Source organism: Thermothelomyces thermophilus, chromosome 1 (assembly GCF_000226095.1).
Source record: "Thermothelomyces thermophilus ATCC 42464 chromosome 1, complete sequence".
In the NCBI taxonomy this organism is placed as follows: Eukaryota; Fungi; Ascomycota; class Sordariomycetes; order Sordariales; family Chaetomiaceae; genus Thermothelomyces; species Thermothelomyces thermophilus.
The window spans coordinates 9913074-9929837 of record NC_016472.1 but is presented as its reverse complement, the minus strand read 5'-3'; the positions used below and the strand labels follow the sequence as shown (position 1 = coordinate 9929837).

At 56.9% G+C, this 16764-nt stretch overlaps 5 protein-coding genes across 5 annotated transcripts; 3 read left to right on the top strand and 2 right to left on the bottom strand.

Moving 5' to 3' along the window:
• Positions 1 to 450: 450 nt before the first annotated feature.
• MYCTH_89426 (uncharacterized protein) lies at positions 451 to 2329 on the top strand (the record flags this gene model as incomplete). The annotated part of the gene is made up of 5 exons (XM_003660766.1): positions 451 to 680; positions 756 to 1099; positions 1219 to 1541; positions 1696 to 1942; positions 2103 to 2329. The coding sequence occupies 5 exons, from the start codon at positions 451 to 453 to the stop codon at positions 2327 to 2329; spliced, it is 1371 nt and encodes a 456-aa protein (XP_003660814.1).
• Positions 2330 to 2873: 544 nt separating this feature from the next.
• Positions 2874 to 5070, bottom strand: MYCTH_2299535 (uncharacterized protein). The gene is made up of 8 exons (XM_003660765.1): positions 4952 to 5070; positions 4674 to 4748; positions 4369 to 4596; positions 4258 to 4285; positions 3963 to 4201; positions 3524 to 3834; positions 3225 to 3436; positions 2874 to 3106 (listed from the first exon to the last, which is right to left on the bottom strand). The coding sequence occupies exons 2-8, from the start codon at positions 4729 to 4731 to the stop codon at positions 2905 to 2907; spliced, it is 1278 nt and encodes a 425-aa protein (XP_003660813.1). The 5' UTR covers positions 4732 to 4748; positions 4952 to 5070; the 3' UTR covers positions 2874 to 2904.
• A 928-nt stretch (positions 5071 to 5998) lies between these two features.
• MYCTH_2049292 (uncharacterized protein) lies at positions 5999 to 8829 on the top strand (the record flags this gene model as incomplete). Its single annotated transcript, XM_003660764.1, has 3 exons — positions 5999 to 6171; positions 6357 to 8281; positions 8447 to 8829. 3 exons carry the CDS (start codon positions 5999 to 6001, stop codon positions 8827 to 8829), a joined length of 2481 nt encoding a protein of 826 aa, XP_003660812.1.
• Positions 8830 to 9045: 216 nt separating this feature from the next.
• MYCTH_2299532 (uncharacterized protein) lies at positions 9046 to 12910 on the bottom strand. Its single transcript, XM_003660763.1, has 4 exons — positions 12472 to 12910; positions 11876 to 12404; positions 11071 to 11806; positions 9046 to 11008 (listed from the first exon to the last, which is right to left on the bottom strand). The coding sequence occupies exons 1-4, from the start codon at positions 12646 to 12648 to the stop codon at positions 9358 to 9360; spliced, it is 3093 nt and encodes a 1030-aa protein (XP_003660811.1). The 5' UTR covers positions 12649 to 12910; the 3' UTR covers positions 9046 to 9357.
• A 1110-nt stretch (positions 12911 to 14020) lies between these two features.
• On the top strand, positions 14021 to 16597 carry MYCTH_2299531 (uncharacterized protein). The gene is made up of 6 exons (XM_003660762.1): positions 14021 to 14259; positions 14314 to 14333; positions 14397 to 14497; positions 14566 to 14790; positions 14848 to 15453; positions 15509 to 16597. The coding sequence occupies exons 1-6, from the start codon at positions 14187 to 14189 to the stop codon at positions 16344 to 16346; spliced, it is 1863 nt and encodes a 620-aa protein (XP_003660810.1). The 5' UTR covers positions 14021 to 14186; the 3' UTR covers positions 16347 to 16597.
• Positions 16598 to 16764: the final 167 nt, after the last annotated feature.

The window sequence follows — 16764 nt, the reverse complement described above, 5'->3', positions numbered from 1 at the left end:
TTCCTAAACTGGCAGAGCTTTGGCCAATTTGGCTGGGCTTTGCGTGAACCTTGGCCGTAAATTGCTGGGAATTGTATCGTACTGTACTGTACTGGTTAGTACCTTGTGTAACAGGCCCTGGAAGAGTTTCCGCTGCTCACCCACGCCTTCACATTCATGCTGCGCCATCCGTTTTATTTCTGCTTCAGCTTCGTTGGTTACAGACATCACCTATGTAGGCGACGATAAGCTCCGGAATCGGGCGACATTTTAGCTTCTCCAAGCCACTTCAGCATTTATGCGGCCTCGCGGCGCATCGGCCGACCCACGACCATGCCACTGTTAAGGCCAACGCTCTCGTTTGGGCCTGGTCTCGCGAGGTCGACCCGATGCATAACAAGGTCGTTCACCGGCAACCTCTCAAAAGCACGAATCCGGCTGCCCTCTGTGCTCCTGGTGCGTGCAAGCAAGATGATGTCGACCGCCCACACGGGCCGCGAGCTCAACCAGAGTCATCCTCCACGGTCGTTTAATTATTACCTCGTCGACGGCCCGATCGAGGAGGCGACCTTGCCCACTTACCGTCGCGAGCTCTTCCACCCAACGCACCCTGACCAGATCCTCAACTCCAAGTATCGGATCGTCTCGAAGCTCGGATATGGCGCTTATTCGACCGTCTGGCTTGCTGAAAATCTGAGCTGGTATGTGCTTCTCCTGCCAATCGCACGATCATATTCGAGATGATGATAGACCGTTCGTCCTGTCTCATGAATTAGGCGCGAGAATGAGCCGACGGAACCCCGCTATGTCACCGTCAAGATTGGGGTCCGTGACCTCGAGACTGTCAAGGAAGAAAAGGCCCTCTGCGACCACATTGCTACGGCAGCGCCAGAGTCGGGCTTCGCCAGTCTTCTCAGGCTCCCCATTGACAGCTTCGATCTCGAAGGCCCGGATGGGTCCCATCCGTGTCTCGTCTACCTTCCAATGCGAGAGAGTCTCGACACCTTCCAAGAGCACGAATTCGGAAGAGAAGTCACTCCGGTACTGACAAAGCTGCTGGCCGCTCGGCTCCTCGGCGCCGTACACTATCTTCACGAAGCCTGCGGCGTCATTCACACGGGTGCGCCTTTATCTCCCTTCATTCCTTTTCCATTCTTTCTCTTCACTCAGACCTTAGGTAACCCTGGATGCTGGTGGTATGACATACTACTCACAAGCCGCTTCTCCCTTCAATCCCAGATATCAAGGAGGAAAACATCCTGCTCAGTGTCGAGGACCCCGCCGTGCTGGACGACTTCGTTCGTGAAAAACAGAAGCAGGGACCTCAGCCGCGCCATGTCAGCCCGGACGGCCGGGCCACCTACGTCTCCCACCCCCATCTGGGGCCCTTTCGGAGCCTCAAGTTCACATGCCAGCTTTCGGACTTCGATAGGACATATCCATTGAAACCAGGCAAAGCCTACCTGCACCCCCTCGTCCAGCCGCACACATACCGCGCCCCAGAAGTCTTGCTGGGGGCAGGCTGGTCAGCACCCATCGACATGTGGAACATCGGCTTGGTGGTACGTTTTGCTTACCTCTCGATCCCTGCGTCTGTGCTCTCTTCTTCTCTTCTCTAATTCTTTTCATGTTCTTTGATTTCCTTTTTTTTTTTTGGTATTTTGATTCTCTTTTCTCTCTTTCAATGTGACATCTCCTAACAGGCCGAATCAAAAGGTATGGAAGATGATGCAGGGAAGCGACCTGTTTGAGAGAGACTACATGTGCGATAAAGACGGAAATTACAGCGCGCAGGCCCACCTCGCTCAGATCATCTCGTACTTTGGGCTGCCGCCGAAGGAACTGATCGAGCGAGAGCGCGCGAACCGCCACATCGAGGCCCGGAATCCCATCATCAACCCGCAGGGGAAACCGTGCAAAACGGTGGCAGAGTTCTGGGGAGGGCCATTTTTCGACGACAGTGGTTCGTGTAACCCTCATTGCTCTCTAACCCCGTCTGATTGCCCTCTTATCCACGTGGCATCTCTCTCCCTCTTCCTCTCTACGCTACCTCTCCGTACTCCTGCACACCTATCTGCATACCCGGGGCAAGGCTAGTCTAACCGCAACTGTCTGTCCTCCAGGAGAGTTCATCCGCAAGGATCTCATTCGTCCCGGCCTGAGCCTCGAAGGCAGTTTAACATATCCGCTGGAGGATGAGGAACGGGCCCTGTTCCTCGACCTCATCAGCAGCATGCTCAAATGGATCCCGGAGGAGCGAGCCACCGCGGGGAACCTGCTCGACCACCCTTACTTTGCCTCCGTAATGGACTCGAAGTCTGGGCAGGAAGAGCTGGAAAACAACGAATGAAGGAGTGTACCAGACGATAATACACGTCTTATTTTTTCTCTTTCCGTTTTCGGCTCGCTGCATGGAGTTGGTATTCGGGATATTCTGCGGTGGATTGGAAGGTGTCTAGGGCACAAGTCATTTATGTCTCCATGTACTCTACTCGATAACCCTTCAAGACGTAATGTAGTTCATGTGCTTAGAGTGTTTGGGGTTGTTGAGTTTTGCATAGGAACGAGACAAGGAAAGAAAGGGAAAGGAAGCCTGGCCTTTTTTACATGACAGTCGCCATAGAGTGTCATTTTGGCGACCTGGAAAGGGCTTCAATATTAGAGGAAGTGTCTAATTTGTTTACAGGACGACTCCGGAATGAACCAAGAATACAACTGTCACAGCCTGATTTCAATTTTAGTTGTCGCGGCTACTCAGTCGTGAGCACAGCGCAGAGAAACAACGAAAGCCGAGCATACCTTTGATGATGCTTATACCCAATAATCATCTAAGAGCAGGTCTAGGAAAAAGAGAAGAAAAATAAAAGAAAGTCATCGTCCAACCAGTCAGTCCCAGCGCCTACGACTAGAACCCTTAAAATTCCATCAATTCCTGTGATGTACTCCAAGATAGTTGGAGTTGTGGTCGTAGATGGTGGGCATCTCGATTGAACCTTCTTTCTCTCTTCCCCTCTTCGAGCATTTCCAGAGACAGAAATAGATGGGAATCAAGACGACCAACACAGCTAGAGCCACCGCCATGTAGCCAAAGATCAGCACCGTCTTGTGCTCGGACAGCTTCAGACCCCTAGCATTGTACCACGTTAGTCTGGCTCATTTATATCTGCTAGGCAATCGAACCATGATCTGCCGGGGGGTTGGGGGGAGGGGAGGATGGGGGAAAGGAGAGCGCCATTGACACTTACAGTCCAACATTGACCAAGAAGAGCACCCATATCGTTCTGCACGTCCACCGATGGATCATGCCCAACAGGTGTGTGTTCTCGGGCGGCTCCTGGCCGCGCTTGTTGGCAGAATGCTTGATCCACGAGAGGGCAATGCCCCAGACGAACATGATGGTCAGCGCAACAACGGCGAGCAGCCCGAGGACCTGGTGGCCGGTGCGGAACCGCTGGGTCTATGAGCGGGCAACTCCTTGTCAGCCGCTCACCCCTTTAACACCACCTAAGAAGAGAACGTGGATCCCCGAGGAGAGACGACATACCGCGACGTGCTCTCGGCTAACCATGACGCCCGGCACCAAGGCGCCGATGACAAACGCAAAATACACGGTCGCCGTGAGACCGTGGACCCAGGCCCACCTGGTTCTGAGGGCTCCCGCGACCAGCGAGTCGAACGGGGCGACGGCGAGCGCCACCAGGGCGTACAGGATGCCGTGGGCCGTTGCGGCCTTGTTGCTGTCCTGGACCAGCCCGCGCTCGCCGGACAGGACCGCGTCACTCGAGTTGCCACCGGAGATGCCCTCGCCGATGCCCCCTTCGCCTGTGGCCTTGCGGAGGTCGATTTCAAAGTTGCCTGTTGATTTAATCAAGGTTTGTTTCCCCCCTCCCCCTCTCGTTAGCCACAATCTGTGGAAGAGGGTGCAAATGAAACAAATAAAAAAAGAAGAAGGAAGATGACGGGATTGGAGGGGCTGGACGGACCATAGGCGACATGCCGCCGTATCCGGGCGTCGAGGTCATCAGTGTTGAGGGCAAGCTCAGGCCCGACGGCGAACATCATGCTGGCCGTCCGTTCGACTCCGGAAGCGGAATTGGCTGTGGCATAGGGCAGGCAGCGGCGGCAGGTGGCGTTGACCACCATGTTGGAGTTCTCTTCGTCGATGCTCGTGTCGTGGATGACGAGCTGCGTGTCAGGGGAGTAGACAGGCTCAGTGTTGCCCCTGGATTATGGGATGAGTTGGGCGAGTCCGGACGCATAATGGCGGAATTTTCTTACCTAGCCTTGCGCGGACTCACAGTCACACCTGTGATGGTGCCCTGGTGTTAGAATGTTGAAGAGGCAACCTAGGAAAAAAAAAAAGGGGGGGGGGTTGGGGGCTCGGCTCACTTTTGCGGTCCGCGGACGGGTACATGACCAGCATCAACGAATCTGACATGGTAGCTCCGAACCCAATGGCCGTGTACTGGTACCAGTCCGGGGTCAATACGTAGAAGTTGATGTCGTCCGACTCGGGAGGTACGTTAAAGGAGGCAATGGTGTCCGAGTCGAGGACGAAGAGTGTCTGGACGGCTGATTGTGCTCTGACGAGCTGGAACTTAAAATGGGCGAGGAGGCCTTTGATTGTTAATAGATGCTAAGGTCTGAGCTTTTCTCCCCTGCTAAGGTATGTCAGGTCAGGAACTCTGACTTACATAGAACCAGCCATGGCCACTGCCATCTTGGTGTTAATCCTTGCCTTCTTGACGACATGCTGAATTTGGCGAAGGCTACCCCAGCGAACATGAGATGTTCAGCACGGTCAGCATCAGCAATGCCGTTTGGTCGATGATGAATTGCGCGCGGTTCGGCTTCTGAAGCTGAACAGTTTCGACTCTCAACTTTCAATTGCGCACGATGGCCAGTTGAAGAAGGATGGAAATGGAATCATGAACATTGCGTGCGGGGTGGAGGGAACGAAGATAAAACTCGCCATTCTAGGATGCCAACCGCTACCATGCAGCAGTTGCACAACATCTGTTGGTGGGTATGCCGGCAGCAGTTGATGAACATCCATGGAAAGGCCCCGTTGATGCCGTCCAGGAGGGCCACAAGACTGCCTAGCAATTGGTTGTTGCAAGCGCCCAGGAGCGGGCGGCTACGGTACACCCAATCACGTCTCCCGGCTCGAAAGAGGGAGGGATAAAAATATCCAGAATCTCGCATATCGCTAGATTTCCGTACGTTCATGCATGGTGCATTCTTTGTTCACGCGTAGTAGTGCATTTCGAATTTAAAAGTTCGCAGTACTCGGTCAGCCATTCTCAACTTTCCGTTGGGTGCGTAATTCGGTACGCATTCGATTCAGGCGAGGGCCGTCATAGCTAAGCCAAGTGCGCTCCCTTCGGCAGAACAGAGGGGTTAGGGTTGCTCCTGCTACATCTCGCTCCCTGCAGGTTGGCGCAATTGGATCTCTGCTTATTATAGTTACCTCTCTACCTAACAACGTGAGATCTCCCGGACCAACAAAAGGTCGTCAACATCACAGAAAGAGCCTCTCAATCTATGAGCTTGCTTTTGCATCCCCTTTTAGAATCGCTAGATCGTATGCTGGCAGATCCTCACTTTATGTTCTCGGGTTGGCACGTGATGTTTCCATCCAGATGTGCACCGCGCGGGTGGTAGTACCTGGCCGCGCCGGGTCGGAGACGAAGGCAATTGATTGAAACCGTTGTTCTGCTTTTGCGATTGCTTCGCCGCCTGCTCTCGGGGGGAGGCTACTTTCATCTCCCGGTAACGATCCCGAGCGGTGCCGATTGATCAAAGGCGGTTTCGGTGAGGATGCAATTGTCAACTGACTCATCGACTCTCCCCAAAATCCCCGCGCTCCGCGTCCCAGAAATTTGGAGGAGAGCCCACTGCCCGCCCGCTAACTAATTACCCGCTGCCTTTGCTTTCTCCCGTCCCACTGCGCCGCCGCGACCCGCTTGAGCCGCAGTCGCGCATTATCTCGGCCGAGCTCTGCTTCGACCGACCGGAGATGCCCAGCAAGCAGGTGACGGAGCTCGTCGGCGACCACGGCGAGCATCCCAGTGACCGCTCGCCGTCGCCGTCGCCGTCGCAACCGCTGGCAGCCACGAAAAAGCCCCCAAAGCTCAAGGTTGCCCCGCAACCAGCACCATCGCAGCAGGTGCTTGTAATCTGTAGGAATAAGTGCGCTTCCTTCCCGCCCCTGCCTCGTCAACCTCCCCTCCCCTCCGCAGTTCGCCATGTCGCCAATCTCTCTCCCACCGTCCAGTACCAGCTCAATTCTTTCCACCGAACACCAGATGTTGTGCTGAGCTCTTGAATACTCTGAATACTGGCGAAGCGACGACTAACCCACCCCGGTCTCGCAGACATTGGCGCTACATCTCTTCGTTCCACGGCCCATGGCTTCAGCTGCCCCCGGAGATTCTCGAGACCATTGCCAATGCGAACTATAACACCCCGAGACCGCGGCCCATCGACCCGGCCGTCTTCTTTGACCTGGTCAAGATCAGGCGGCTCGTCGACGAGGCGACCAATCTCACAGTTCGCGCGGCCAGCGGCGTGGCCTCGATCGGCCAACGGGGCGTTCCCGGCGGCGGTTCCCACCATGCAGACATACTGGGGTTCGGCTACGGCGCCCGCCCGCCGCCACAGACGAAGCTCAGCGCGGAGAGGAGACACCGGATGAGGGAGCAGGCAACGCAAAAGCTGATGGAGGCTTACTGGTTGGACGAGATTGCCAGCAGCGTCGCGACTATGCAAAGCGCCTCTTCCCTCGAGGAGGTGGCCTCCCTCGTACTTCAACGCAACCCTCACGACGCCGATGCCAAGTACGTCCACTTCTTTCACGAGAAGATCCCGAGCCGCCAGCTGGCCGAGTGCACGAGCCTGAGTCCGATAAACGACATGATTGCCGCGAGGCCGTCGAATCCAGCACCTCTCAGGACGAGGGCCATGGTGCGCATTTTCAAGGGCGATTACCAGGGCGCAGTCGACGATCTGACCGAAGCCCTCAAGCTTCATCGCCTGTACCGCCCTGCCCATGCGTCGTCGAAGCCGTCACAGGAGTCCCGGCAGCCGGAGAACCTCCTGCATGGGACCCGTCGGAGGCAGGAGGATGTCATTTTGAAGCCGGAGGACCAGCCGAGCAGTTTGGAGATGCAATTGCTCTTCCAGAGAGCCGGCGTTTATCTGGCCATCGCTTGCCGATACGTTGCTGTTGCCTTACCGGCCGACTCAGCTCCAGCCACCGGACATGCTGATGGCGTCGTCGTCGTCGAGACCGGAGCTACGGAGCGGCTACCCAAGGAGGAGCCGTCGGCAGCGGAGAAGAAGGCACAGATGAGAATGGCCGAGGCGAGGAAGCTCGTGAGATTGAACGCAAAGCGGGCATTGCGCGACTATACCGCCTATCTGTCCTTTTTCGAGTATTCGCCAGACCTGCCCATCGAGGTCGCCGACGACTTCGCGCGCAAGGTAAACTGCGCCGTGAATGGCGCCAAACCACCACGGTCCCAGAGCCACCTGTCCGGGCCGCGTTCGCCGTCGGCTGGTGAAGGAGAGCCAACGTTCCCGCCTCACCGTGTCTACGCGCTCTCGGATCTCTTCACGTCCTTCCCTCCTGCCGGCCTCCCCCCTTACCCGGTCACGGAAATGGTTCCTGAACCACCCTCCTCCCCGGGGCCTGTCCGAACCACGACCGAAGCGTTGACGTGCCATCCCCTCCTCACCGACGCCCTTCATGCCCTCCTGCTATGCCACTCCCTGATCCAGACGTCGGCCAAAGAGTTGCTGCGCCACGCCAACATGGTTGCCCGCCTCACCCGCCTCGCCGACGGCTATCCCGTGTTCCAGTCTAGCAGGTGTCCGGCGCGTGCGGACTGGATCGAGGTGCTGCGAGCAGGTGGCAACTGGATCCAGCTGGTCGGTTCTTGGGAGGATCTCTGTGCGCCGGCTCCCCTCCCGCTTTTTCAGTGTTCCGGAAATGGCGCCACACCAGTGCCGCTCTCCGTCCCACCTACCCGGCAACCCAAGGCTCCGACCAGCCCGGGAGACGACAGTGGAAGTACGGCCCCGGATGCCTCAGCGGCTGCTCCTGGTAGTGGCGATAAGCAGCGCAGGGACCGCATCCACCAACAAGCTGTCTTGGATGCCCTTGGCGACGACCGCGTGACCGACGAGTCCACGCTCCGCTTGGCCATTCGCGCCCGCCAGTTGCGCGCCGAACACGATTACCGTCTGGATAATGCCGCCGCCGCGCTCGATGCGAAGTTCCTGAGCAGCGAGTTGCGCGGTGAGGCACCGGGCAGCGCACTCGGCAGCTATCATGCCACTTCAAAAGCGAGTTCCATGGACGCTACCGTCACAACCGCACCCGCGGCGACTGATAACGACGGCAGCAGCGAAGCCATTACCGCTACCGACCCCGCAAAGCCGTCCGCGGCGGCCTCGGCCCCAGTTCCAGCCTCGTCGCCAGCATCCGCGGCCGTATCTGCCGGCGTCGGTACCACTACCATCAGCACCAGCACCAGCACCCGCCGCCGTGCCCAGCCGTCGTCCCAATTCGACGATGGGCGGGACTACTACCCCATCTCGTCGGAACGCGCGAGCGCCATCACCCGCTGGGTCACACAGGCGCCTCCCCCTAGTAGGAGCACGGAGCTCGGCGCAGGCGAGGGAGGGGTGCGCAAGCGGAGGAAGAAGCCCGCCAATAGGGCCGTCGTCGGCGTCGTCGGCCCTGTCGGAAGTGCCTCGGAGGGTCCCGTGGGTGGTGGTGGTGGCCTCAAAGGAGGTGCGGCAGTGGAGCATGACGAAGGTGGAAATGAAACGGATGCTGCGTAGGGGACATTATGTGATGCAGCCAAAGTTAGACGAGGAAAAAGAGAAAAAAAAGGGACGAGACTGTCTAAGTGTTGTCTTGACACACGTTTGGCAGAGTTGACAAATAGTCTAATTGTAGACTGTAATGTATGTCGTCGTCGTCAAAAGCGGGGGTCTGACTAGGACTATGCTGGCACTGCGCCCGACCTGGACTTGCCATGAACCACAAAAACTTGGGCCTCAACTTCGACCTTGGGGCCGGGGAAAATGGGGAGGGGGATAGGGATTTGTGACATTGTATCTTCAGAAACGATGTGCTACGGAACCAAACCCAACATGGAAAACCAGGTATCGAGGAAAGGGGAATCGCCCAGCCAAAAACAACAAGGAACCGACCCCATTCTTGCCGACCTTTCCTCCCCAGCCTCAAAAAGCGCCTTCCCCCCCCCACGAATGATTAAGTATAACCCTGATATATGTGAAATACTCGATACCTCCATCCCGCCACTCGATCAGTCTTGCCGCAGGGAAATCAAGTTCAGCTCTAGATCAACCCCATTGAACTCCATTTCCTCCCTGCCCTTGGCCGGGCCCTCCCATGCCCATGCCCATATTCAAGAAACTATCAATGTCACTCTTCCCCTCCGTCTCCAGCATGTCCATCAGTTCCAGCTGCTGCTCTTGGCTCAGACTGCCGTGCCGACCGATTAGGAAAGAGTCGTAATATTCGCCGCCGCCGAGTCCCGGTCCGCCGGGGCCGAGACCGATGCCCGCGGGACCGAACCCTCCTTGACACTCCTGCTGCTCGGCGCCGAAGGCCATGTTCCAGCTCGCGTTCATCGATGGCGTTGGCAACCCGCCCGCGTGCCCGGTTCGCGCCCCGTAAGGGCCCAGGCTGTTGCCGTTCGGCTGGAACCCCCCAGTGAACGGATTTGGCGTCGCGTTCCAGAAGGCCGGGCCGCCGCTCATCCCGCTTGCGTAGACGTGGGGCGGTACGAATTGGGGCAGTGGGTTATACCAGTCGGCCGGTGCATGGGACGGGGGCGGCCGCTGTTGGGGTTGATGTCGTGAATGTGATTGGGGTGGTGGTGGAGGGGTGACGAAGGTGGATGGCGGTGGTTTTGGCGCATGATGGCTGGGTTGTTGTTGCCGCTGTTGCTGCTGCTGCTGTTGCTGACTGAAGTTTGAGGCGGGAATAGGTTCAGGACGCCCATCCTTCCCTTGCATCATCGGTGCAGGTGTACTATCGGGAACCGGAGCCAGGCTGGTTGGATGGACATTGGGTGTTTGCATAGGAGCCGCCTGCGATGCTGTCGGCGCATGTCTCGTAGATGGGGGGTGAACGCCGGGATGTGCAGATGCCGGGGCTAAGGATTCCGGTGGTGTAGGCAGCGAGGCGACCGGTGACGAGGTGACGGCTGGCTGGGGCTCTTGCTTGGGTATGTCTAGAGGTGGCGGCGGAGTAGCTCCCATGCGGGCTGGAGCGGGGTTCTCCTTGGAGTCGGGGGCGAGGCTGGACAGCCGGCGGCCGTTCGAGTCCGTTGACGGGCTCATGAAGATAGAGTTGGAGCGGAAGGAAGGCTGGCGCCGAAACGGGGACGAATCGTTGTCGAAACCGTATTGCGACGCCAGGGTGCCATTGGGAACGTCGAAGACGTATCCAAATGGAGACGAGGTGTTGAAGAGTGAGGCGGCCGATTGGGGACCAGTTTGGCGTGTCGGGGTGTTCCTAGAGGTATCAGACTCGGGGGATAAGGGGCCGGCGCGAGACACCGGGGTCCCGAGCTGGCTGCCCGATGGTGGAGAGGGAGTTTCCTCGCCAACATCGTAGCTCTGCAGGCAAGCGTTGGCAATCACGGTGTACAGCTGTAGCGCGGACGAAGACCCCGGCCAGCGGTCGGAGAAGATCTTGATTGCCTCGAGAGCAGTGGCTGCAAGGTCCTGCACTTCCTCCTTGGAGTGCTTGGTGCGGACATCTGGGTACGAAATAGACCAGAGAAGCGCGTTTAGCGAGGCGTAGACGCTCAACAAGGACTCCCAAGTAATGTCAACGGTGCCGTCTTCGATCTGGCGAGAAGTGATGTCGATGATGGAGCGCGCGCCATCAAAGCACTTCATGGCTGCGTTAACGGTCGGCTTGGGTATTTGCGGAGAGGGCCGGTATAGCGAGATGACCAAGTTGTGATAGCACCCATCGAGCCTGCCAAACCCAAACATTTGGTTAGAGTCGGATACTCGACGGCTAGACGATGATGTACCTACCAAGGTTTACACCATGGAGGCTTCGCGGGACAGTCTGCGAGCCAATCCTTGAGCCTCTGCTCCATCTGAACGAACCAAGGATGTGATTCATGAGAAGGCTCGGGCCGTTTCTTCTCGTAAAGCACCCGGCGAATTTCGGCCTGAAGAAGCCGCATCTTGCAGAAGTGGATGGCAACTGTCTTCCTCTCACAGATCTTGTCGGAGCGTATGCCTTCTGGAGTGATGCCTTCGTCCACGATCGTCTCGAAGAACTTGACATTCATACAATCATCGGCCTTGGCAAACCCGTTTGGCCGGCCCATAGTGTTGGCCAGGCCGAATTCTTGCATGGTCACAGCCCAACTCACGCGCCTCCTCATGTCGAGCTCCCGTTGGTCGGAGACGCCCACGGCTATGGTACTCTCGTCCCCGAGGCCCATCTGCTGGCAGATTCTCGTTGCCAGTCCCGTCACATAGTAAGTGGCGGCCCTCGTCGGGGTCATGAGGGAATACTGCCCAATCAGGACGAGGCACTGGAGAGTCTTCAGGTCTTGGGGACGGACGACGTCTTCGAAGCGGCGCATCGCGTTCAGGTAATAGCTGTCGGGCAAGCCGGCGTACTTGCCAACCCTTTGCAGGCTGATGGCCACCACCATGTTCACGACAAAGTGCTTGTACGGGTCAGAATCGCCGGCAAACACAGCATTGACGTCCTCCTCAAAGACCTTTTCATGGAGGACGGGTATGAACACTTGGACTGATTGTCGTTAGTTAGCATCTCGAAATCGCCGATCGATCGCACCGAGGGTGCCGGGGAGATGCCTACTTCTGTCGTTGAACGTCCTGACCAGACCGTCGACGATCTCTCGGCTTGGGAGTGCAGATGCAGGAATGATGCTGTGTGCCGGGTAGCTCTTCTTCCTGCCCGAAGGCCCACTTATGCTCCCCATCACCACGCTCTGCATGCGGTCTCTCTGTTCGGCCCGCCTCGCGAGCACCTCGGGGATCAGATTGGCTATCCTCCGCGACTCGGCATATCTCTTCGCCTCTTCCATCAGCAGTCGGGTCATGGCGGTGCCGCTGCTCGGCCCGAGATAGCGGGGAATCTCGTCCGGTGCATCGAGGCGAACAATGCCGCCGGGCCAAACCATGTCCTCATGGTCTTGCGGGTGGTCGCTTTCCTGGTCGGTGTACTGCGCGAGTTCGGCCTCTAGCTGGCGCACCTTCTTCTGCAGACTGACGACATAAGAGCGGTTGATTCGCTTCCCTTTGGCGCTGTCGTAGTACTCGCACGTCGAGCCCGATCGTTCGCAAGGCAGGCAGCGCGGCAGGGCTGGGTCGCACCTCGTCTTTCTCTGAATGAAACATGGCTGTCAGAGGACATGAACCCGGGCGGTTTGCGCGAGACTCAGTGGTCCCTACCTGGCGACATCGGCAACATGCCGTTAGTGTATGCGCGACCCGGTGGGGCGCATCATGCCCGTCCTGTTCGGGGCTGTCCCATGGGTAAGGGCCGGGCACCGGAGGTCTTCCGGGGAAGAAGTGCTGGGGCGGGAGCACCGAGCCCAGCGACTGGTGGAAAACGGCGGCAGGGTCCATGAGTACTGCCGCTCGGCCCGTCCCCCTTTGGGAGCCAAGGCGTCGTAACCGAAGGCTGCGGTGCTCGAGCGGTGTCTCGGTTCAGGATGCCGCCGTTTGGTCACAATCTGGGAAACAGTCGGGCTTCGGTTGTATCGACGCTGGGCAGAAATTGCGAAATTCCAGAGTTTTCTAGGTTCTGTTGCATTTCCGACTGCCTGAGAGGTTCACCGTTCCGCGCCCATCTTGTCCAAAGTCAGGTCGTGTGAGGGTTCTCCGTCGAGGCATTCGGGACAAGGAAGAAACTGGACCCGGCAGCTCGAAGTTGGGGCCGCTTCACTTTCACAGCCTTGCACGCTATTCCTAATTGGCGGCCTGCGTGAAACAAACCCTGCCCGTTTGAAGCTCTCGGCAGTTTGCGTGGACATCAACGAAGCTCTTATTGACCGTTTCCTTTTATCGGATTGTTTTCTTTTCCCCTACCGCCCTTGTTTTCATCGATACGCTAATTGCATCGCTCAATAGCTGGCGATCTTTGTTGAGAGGCGGTACTGTACAATCTCAACCCAGGACGGGAAGATGGACTCGGTTTCCCCAATCGATGCGGGGTCATGGATCGCAGCGGTGGGGTGCAGGGCTCCGTCCCAAGTCAATAAATAACCCCACTTCCGGCCAGCAGAGCTGCAGCAGCGGGGGCTTCGATCCAACCTCGCCCCACCGAAGACATTTCAGGAGTGTGTGCAGGGTCTAGTCTACTGCGTACACTAAAATAAATAACAGCCTCAAGAGAGATCAGATGGTGTTCCAAGATAAGCGACGAGGCCAAGTAGTTTAGTCGCCTATAGCGCCCCTAGTTCCTGATCTATAAGGCCGGAATCATGAGGTTGATCTCCCAAACATGCACCCACTACACCATTCCAGCGAATCAGGTCACACGACGCACGGACGGATCTTCCCTTGACTTTGGTCACGGAAGCCACTGCCGATAGCCTTCCAGAAGCATCGCACTTTCCGCCGTACCTATCTCACCATAGCCGATCTTAATGAAGTTCAAAAAAGGAGCACAGAACGCGTGACCGCTTTCTTAGCTTGCAGCACCTTTCCCTTGCCAGTAGTACACGCCCTTCTCGATTTGGACAGCGACTTTGCGGAAAGCGACTTGCCCGGGAGCTCAACCGTCTCTGTTGAGCTTGCGAAGCTCTACAGGTATCCTCAAAGCAAGTCATACTATACCCTGGAGTTCCCCACCCACTGCGCCCGGCTCAGGTCCTCCCCTCACGGTGCAGTGCACCTTCTTTACAGCCTTAGCCTTGATCGCAGCTGTCTTAGGTTGGATAGAGAATGTCTGACGGGGTCTGTGGCGTTCACCGGACATTGGGCACTTGTTGAGCAGTATCATCAGCAGCACAACCTCAGCTCAGACTCACTATACCAAGGACTGATAAGCATTGGAACGAACACCTCAAGCGGAGGTTTGAGCTAAGTCTATTTAAATCTCGACCAGGTCGCGGGAGCGACGGGAGAACAACCCCCGCGCAATAGCGGGGCCATCCTTCGCCATGACGTTCCGGTCCAGCTTAGCAGACACTCCCCTCCTCAAGGTGTCTCGACCAGTATCTGCATGTTCAAGGTGTAAGTAGGCCCTCCCAAGTCTGCTTCTCGGGGCCCAACTAATAATTTCCCAAGGCCGTTCTGCCAAAGTCAAGGTGACCGGCTGACCCACTCTGTTTTGGCCGGCTTGAACCCCTGACTAACCCGCCGCCTGATAGTGTGACAACAAGCTACCGGCATGTACTGCTTGCGAGAAGGCAGGCCGTGAGAAGGAGTGTACTGCTGCCAATGACCAGTTTGCTCGAGGAAAAGAGAGAAGGTAGGCAGGTTCCTCTCGCGGCATCTCACCAGGAGTGGCAGCTGGCTAACTGCTGCCTCGCCGTCCAGCTACGTCGCTGCACTGGAGCTCAGGATAGAAAAGCTAGAAAGGAGGCTCAGTTATGCTTGCTCCACGAACGCCTCGATAGCCCTGCATGGCCCTGATGAGCCTCCAGCTGCTGACCCCAACCGGAAAGATTCACTTGCCTTTATCCGGGCTGCCATCCACCGAAAGGCTGCCCGGACCCAGGAAAATGCCGACATCAACGCCCTGGTGTCAGACTTTGGCTACTTGTGGGTGAAGCATTTGCAGACACTGTGTCCTGTATCTAAATCTAATGCCTGTTGCAGAGCCGTTAATACCACCACCCGCGATTTCGAGCCGTCGGAATCGAACATGACCTTCGCACGTCTAGTGCTTGCGGCTGCAACAAACGAGCCCGTTCCGGAGCCCAAGTCAACGAGCCTCCCTGCGGAATCGACCGCGAGGGCCCTTGTTCAGTTCTACGAAACCAGCATTCTACCCCTATACCCAGCATTTCCTGCAACAATGCTTCATGCGTTGGTCAGCGATCTCTATCAGGAACACCCGCGACAGATCAGGAGTTCGGAATATTGGTTGTTCTGGATGGTTCTTGCCATCAGCTCCGCTGCACAAAGCCGGAGCCGTGAGGATGAGCATTACCTGAATGGGGTCGAGTTCGTGGGGCGCGCATTGCCGCACGCCGACAGAGCCCTTCGGCCAGGTTACGGGACCCAGGTCCAGTCTCTGTTACTCCTCACACAGTATTCGATGCTTGACCCTGCCCACTTTGACAGCTGGCATCCGATAGGTTTTACCTGCCGTGCCGTCGTCGACCAAGGTTTGCACCAGGATCCGCCGCATACCCAACAGATTAGCCCTGCCGCTTTGGACGAGCGCCGGAGGATCTTTTATTGCGTCTACGCCCTGGACAGGTTGGTTTTCCGTGTTATCCTTGTGTTCCGGCACCTGAACTAACATCCATGTTAGAGCGATCAGCATGGTCCACGCCCGTGGCTTCTCCTTTTATGACGATGCCGTCTCCGTGGCACTGCCCTCGTCGACTCTGGCAAGCGGCACGCTCTCGGGCCTCTCAATGTCGAAACCGCCAGCAGACCCGTCTATCCCACTGTTCAAGCTCCGCCAGTTGCAATCAGCTTGGTATCAGACGCTATACCAAGGCAACCCGACAGAATCCCTTCCAGACGCCACTTCGTTCATTTGGCAAAAATGCTTCGAGATGTGGGAGTGGTCCGAGAGGCTACCAGTCGATATGTCGGCCCCGATCCGTGAGATGCTTGATCTGGAGCTTCGTTACAGCTACGTCTACTGTATCGCTTCCACCGCCAGGGGTGCTCAGGTCTCGGCTTATGGAAAGCTGTTGATCTTCGACCACGTCATCGCGTACGTTGATAAGATGTACGACATCGCCAACCTGGCTGATAAGGCGGCTTTTTATACGTATCACGACGCCCTCAGGGTTTTCTTCATGGGCTCGCAATTCGTTGCCGTGCTACGGGAAATTGGCGATCTGCTTCTGTCGGGGTCTTCCATTCCGGTTCCCCCTCCGGCCCCTGGCAAAGTGTCGCCTCCTCTGCGGCCGGTGAGGCTTGATAGGGGTACCGGTGACACCTTGGATCGCAGCTTGCGATGTTTGGAGAGAATCAAGCTCACCCTGAGGCTGTTCGGCAACAGATGGGAACAAGCATTGTCCCTGATGGACAGCTTTGAAATCATATCTGGTGAGGTGTGGAAGGATTTCACGACAAGAAGAGCTGTCAGAGATGCGACTACCACTGGTCAATGGCAACAGATGCCGCATGCTTGATTGGAGCAATCCTTTGCCCAGTTGAACATCGCCGTCTCAGCCTTCGCCCTAGACACCTCGACGGTACAAAATGACGTAGCATGCATGGCCATCGATTTTGATTTGAACAATTACGCAATACAGCTTCACCCCATGTCCCCGTGTCCCGGACAGACACAGCTACTCGTGTGCAAGATTGGCAGAGGCGGGAACTCCTCCACTCGCTACGCGAAGTTAGTGTTGGCTTACTACCCTGATTCCTCGAAGGGGTTCGGGTATTCGGGTTAGCAGCGAACAAGTTGCTTGAAAACTTATGATGGTCCTTCAAATGTTCACGCACTCCTTCAAGCGGCGTTTCACTGAGTTGGCTGAGATCCGGAGTTGCCATTTACGGCACCTCTCGCCAGGACTTCACCTCGGATGTCCAACAAACCCGGTT